This window comes from Nuphar pumila, chromosome 4 (assembly GCF_984573655.1).
Source record: "Nuphar pumila chromosome 4, dmNupPumi1.hap1.1, whole genome shotgun sequence".
Classification (NCBI taxonomy): domain Eukaryota; kingdom Viridiplantae; phylum Streptophyta; class Magnoliopsida; order Nymphaeales; family Nymphaeaceae; genus Nuphar; species Nuphar pumila.
Window position 1 is genome coordinate 129,888,662 of NC_143252.1, and position 5,716 is coordinate 129,894,377.

General features: G+C 45.5%; 1 protein-coding gene across 1 annotated transcript; it reads left to right on the forward strand.

Moving 5' to 3' along the window:
• The first annotated feature begins 539 nt into the window (after positions 1–539).
• LOC149841045 (putative inactive receptor kinase At1g48480) lies at positions 540–4,027 on the forward strand. Its single transcript, XM_090003548.1, has 2 exons — positions 540–1,997; positions 2,987–4,027. Exons 1-2 carry the CDS (start codon positions 611–613, stop codon positions 3,658–3,660), a joined length of 2,061 nt encoding a protein of 686 aa, XP_089859674.1. The 5' UTR covers positions 540–610; the 3' UTR covers positions 3,661–4,027.
• The last annotated feature ends 1,689 nt before the right edge of the window (positions 4,028–5,716 follow it).

Below are 5,716 nucleotides of genomic sequence, written 5' to 3' on the forward strand. Positions count from 1 at the left end.
AAAATCTAGGGTTTCACTGTACAGTGGCTTCTGAGTTAACACCAGGTATGCAATTGCAAGCATGCAACCCCCCTTGGACTGTCTCCCCTGTTTCTCTCTCTAGACCGTACCGTCCATCGCTGCCCCCCGTTTTCCTTCACAGTTCGCCGGAGGCCATCCATCTACAATAATGCACAGCTTTCTCTCTCGACCCCCATTCTGACTCTCTATACGGCACTGCGCCACTTTCTCTCTCTCTAACCTTCCAGCAGTTTACACTCAAACAGTGCTCTACCTCTCTGCGCCTTTTCCACCGTTCATCAAGGCAAACGAACTTTTTCTCTCGTATCCATATCCATTCATCAGACTCCATGTACTGTCCCACTTTCTCTCTCTACCAACTACCCAATCCGTTTGTCAAAAACTGCCCTCGCTTTCTCCCTCTACACATCTCTACCTATCCATCAATCAATATCAATCCCAGCTCCACCTCACCCTAAACCATCCCCCACCATGATACGCCATAAAGCCACTCTCTAGCTCCTCCAAAACCCTGTATTCACAAAACCACAAACAAAAGAAGAAAAAAAGAAAAGAAAAAAAGACCACCACCACCACTACCGTGGCCTCAATGGCCACCTCTCTGCAACCCCTCCTCCTCCTCCTCCTCCTCCTCCTCCTCCTGTCAGGCCTCATCCCGCCCGTGAAGCCAGACCTCAGTGGAGATAAGGCAGCTCTGTTAGCTTTCCGATCGGCGGTGGGAAGGTTCATGTCGTGGAACCAGTCGGAAGCCACGCCGTGCGCATGGCAGGGCGTGGAGTGTGGCAACGGCCGCGTGACGGTCCTCCGCCTCCCCGGCGTTGGCCTGATGGGCGACCTCCCCTCCGGCGTGTTCGGTGGGCTCACCGCCCTCCGCACCCTCAGCCTCCGTTTCAACGCTCTCACGGGTCCCCTTCCGCCGGACCTCGACCAGCTCGCCGATCTCCGCAACCTCTACCTGCAGCAGAACCGCCTCTCCGGCCCCATCCCTCCGGCGGTGTTCCGCCTCCAGAAGCTCGTACGCCTCAACCTCGCCGGCAACAACTTCACCGGCGAGATCTCGCCCTCCTTCAACAACCTCACCAGGCTCTCCACCCTCCTCCTTGAATCCAACTCGCTCACGGGTCCCATCCCCGACCTCAACCTCCCCAACCTCGCCGTCAGCCAGTTCAACGTCTCGTTCAACCGGCTCAATGGCTCCATTCCCGCCTCCCTGAGCCGCCTCGGCGCCGACTCCTTCGTGGGTAACCTCGCCCTCTGCGGCGGGCCCCTCCCGCCTTGCCCCGGAATGGCCATCAATCCCTCCCCCAACGACAACACCGGTTCGGGTGGCGGGGAAAACAACGGAAATGCCGGCGGTCGCGGCCGGCACAGGAAGCTCTCTGGAGGGGCAATCGCCGGGATAGTGATCGCCTGTGCAGTGGCGGCAGTGGTGCTGCTGTCCATCTGCGTGGTCTGTTGCTCTAGGAAGAAGCAGAGCAGCCAGCGGAGGGCGGGTGCGATCGATATGGCTGCCGCGAAGCCGCCCCCACCGGATCCTGTGGTGCTGGAGAAGGCGGCGGACGCGGAGGAAGACAATGTGGGTGGTGGTGGCGGATTAAAGGAGGAGTATGGTGCGGTGGCGCGAGCGGAAATGGGTGGAGCTGCTGGTGGTGGTGGTGGGAAGAAGTTGGTGTTCTTTCCGGGCGCGAGGCGGGGCTTCGATCTGGAGGACTTGCTCAGGGCTTCGGCGGAGGTTCTGGGGAAGGGGACGTTTGGCACGGCGTATAAGGCGGTCCTCGAAGGTGGGAGCGTGGTCGCAGTGAAGAGGCTGAAGGATGTGAGCATGGTCCAGGTGGAATTCGTGAAGCAGATTGAGAAGATTGGGTCTATGGTGCAAGGAAACCTCGTTCCTCTGCGGGCTTATTACTACTCCAAGGAGGAGAAACTCTTGGTGTATGATTACATGCCCATGGGAAGCCTATCTGCATTGCTTCATGGTAATTGTTTTTGTGGATCCGTCCTGTTGGTGGACTTCATCTTGCTTTCTTGTTTTGATTTTTGTTGTTTCTATGTAGCTTGTGTTGTCCTTCTCTTTTTCTTTTTCTGTTTGTCTTCTCTTTTTATTCAAGCTATATTTGATTGTTTTTTTCTTTTTTGTTGATATAATTTGGTTGGTTGGTTCGTTTTGCGTACAAGTTTTCTTTCCGCTGTACTTTAGTTGGTCGTGCATAGATCTTTTAGTTTTTCTTTTTTGTTCTTAAGTAATTAGTTGAATAGTTCTTGTTATCTTTTCTAATGGTTTGATTGGGGGAGCTGGTCTTTGTGTTATTTTGAGATCAGTAATTTAGTGGATCTGTGGTTTTCTGTCTTCGTTGTTTCTTTAGTGCCTTTTTCCCCCCTTTTCTTGTTCTTCTCCCCTTTTCAAATGATCAGATGGTGTTGATTTCTGATTTTATTTGGTGGATCTTGGTCTTGGCAATTACTTTTGCTTGATGCTTTCGGTTAATCTTATGCTTACTAATGTGGTTAAGCTTGTTCTTCTTTTTCTATTGCTATCATTGGTGGCAGTTTTCATCTTTTCTCATTGAATTTATTAGGTTTGGTTAGTAGGACGTGTTTTTCTGTTAGTATCAGTAACTTGATTGATTCGTGGTGTTTTTCATGTTCTCTTGGTACCATTTAATATTGCTGTCTTTGTTTCATTCATCTATTTCTTCTTGTTGCTGATTTGGTAGTTTCATTCTCCACTCCGCTATTAAGTTGATTGAGCTGTTCTTGACAATTACCGACAAGCAAATTTGGTTAGTCATTTGGGTGCCATTGTGTTGATAGCATTTAGAACTTCTATTTTCCTTCTGTATGCCTTTTATTCATATCACACTGAATTGTGATAGATTTTCTTGATGACATTAATCTAGATATTCTCTTCTTGTTCTGTATCCTCTCCTTTCTCTTCTTTCTTCTGATAGAACGTCTATGTGAACAGGAAGTAGAGGAGCAGGCAGAACACCACTAAATTGGGAGACAAGGTCGCGGCTCGCCCTGGGAGTGGCAAGGGGAATTGAATATCTCCATTCTCAAGGCCCCAATGTCTCCCATGGCAACATCAAGTCTTCCAATGTCTTGCTGACTAAAGAGTATGATGGCTGTGTTTCTGATTTTGGGCTTGCCACACTGGTTGCCTCTGCCCCTGCTACCAACCGTGTGATTGGCTACCGAGCACCAGAGGTGACTGACCCAAGTAGAATTTCACAAAAGGCAGATGTTTACAGTTTCGGGGTTCTGCTTCTCGAGCTCTTGACAGGGAAGCCGCCTGCTCATGCCTTGCTTAATGAGGAGGGTGTGGACCTGCCAAGATGGGTGCAGTCAGTAGTCCGGGAGGAATGGACTTCAGAGGTGTTTGATCTTGAGCTCTTGAGATACCAGAATGTGGAGGAGGACATGGTCCAATTGCTGCAACTGGCCATGGATTGTGCAGCAAGCTACCCAGACCAACGCCCCACAATGAGGGAAGTGGTGAGGAGGATCGAGGAGCTCCGCCCCAACATTGTCAGTAGCCATGACGACGAAGAAGCAACGCACTCTTTGCAGAGGACAAACAATTCCATCGCGGATACAGGTAGCACTGGCCCGCCTCCCCTTCCTAGCCTGTTTGGTTGATTCAAAGACAACAAATTGAAGTGAACAGGAAGCTGATGTTTTAGCAGCCATTGTTGAAAAAGACAGTTCATTACCGTTTCACCATCCTCGCAATGGTATTTGTTTTCATTTCTTCTCTTTCTTTTTCTTTCATTTCTTGTTTCCTTTGGTTATATATCATCAAATGGGGTTTATGTGATTTTAGAAGGGAATAATGGGAAGAAGCCGTGGGTTTTTAAAAGTGTTCCAACTTATGTATCAAGGGTAGGAGGATGGGTGCTTGTTGTAATTACCTTTTCTTTTTTTTCTTTTCTTTTTGCTTCTTTCCAGATCTACCATGAAGGAATGCTTGTAATTTTTATACTTTTAAAGGGAGGTTTTCTCACCATTAGGGTTTTTATTGAAGTTTGATGCACTGGCCACCTCTCTGAATTAAGACAAAGTTAAGGACTCACCTCGTAGAGAACGAGTAGACACAGCATCTTGACATGGAAGCTACATGCTGAAGTGGGCCATCACATTTTGGTACCTCTCAAAAAGGTTGCCATGATCCTTGGTTGATAAATCTATTTCAAAGATCACAATTCTATCTTTCTACGTTAAAACTTGTTGCTGGGGTCAATTTTATGATAATCACCTGTCACCATTATTTAAATAATTAAGATCAGTATATGGAAAGGTAAGCAACCCTCTTGCTGGAACTCGTAAGGTGAGGTTGTTTGTTTTGATCAAATCAAACATCTAACCTCATCAATGATGTATTCAGCATGGTCAAAAAAAGTTTTAGAAATGGTCACTTAGATCATATTTTTTTCAACGTGAAAAGACGATTTTGTAAGAGTTGAAAATCCGGTTCTTTGTAGGTCGTTGATTTTTTAACCCCTAGAAGATCTCGCATACACATTGCAAAAACATGATCCAACTGTTATTTTCTACCAAACCAAACATATGGATATGGATTGCATATATATTGAGGGTTCAGATGTGCAAAAAGACATTAAAAAATAAAAATATTGCTCTGGTGTTTCATTAAAGAGATTACCGACACGGCTACACGTTATGAATTATGAAGCCACTTTGGTGTTCATGCCAACAGAGACCCCATGGAAAGAAGAGACGGGGTTGCAATAATTGTTGCCGCAGCACCTATCCATGTGGTTGGGTCCCACTACAGTTGGCAGCGTCAGTTTGGTTGCAGTTTTGTTGTAAGTTGTTTGGTGGCATTTTGCCATCTGTCTTGGTGGTGGTTGCCAGTTCCCTGATTGGGTCACTGGTTAATTGTTTTATTGTGGTGTGTTTTTCTAACCAGGATTAAGGGTGCAAATGGATCACTTGCATTCCGGATCATGGTATATACGAATTGGCAATCAAGTTTTAAGCATCAGGTTTAGTGGAGTTTGGACCTGAAAATAGATCTGATGTGGTTGAATTGAATCTGCATCTGAATTTTTATATGTTAAAAGTGTGTTTGAATTGAATTGACGATATTGATCCAAATTTGAATCTAAATCTTGAAACCGTCTGATCTTGTGTTTCAATCAGAAGTCTGATTTTGCAGTTTTTCACGGGCAACCAGGAGTAGCAACTAACATTTGTAATCCATATTACCTCTCTCTCTCTCTCTCTCTCATATATGATAACTGAACATATTAGGCCCCCATTTCTCATTCTGCCCCATAGATTTTAAGTATTTTATGATAGATCTGAACCGTTAGATGTGTTTTTTATTATGCTCTATTTTGTGGGAATTAACTCTTTGATTATGCCTTTTCAACGAAAGACATGTTTTTCTGATCCAGGAAAAACTGGTATCTTCATAGCCATTGATTTTGGTTCACCGAAAAAACCTGTATACAGGTTGGATTTGGGTGATCCAAAAGGCAGTTCCCACTAAACAAAAACTATAAATCACATGAGAAAAAATACTTAAAACTACGATTTTTGAAGGGGCCTACCGAGACCTAACGAAAAAGGTGCCTAAGGAATATATATATATATATATATAACCATCATTCTATGAAAAAATGTGATTTTTTAATGCTTGACTATTTATGATTATAAGCTATTGAGCCTTAAA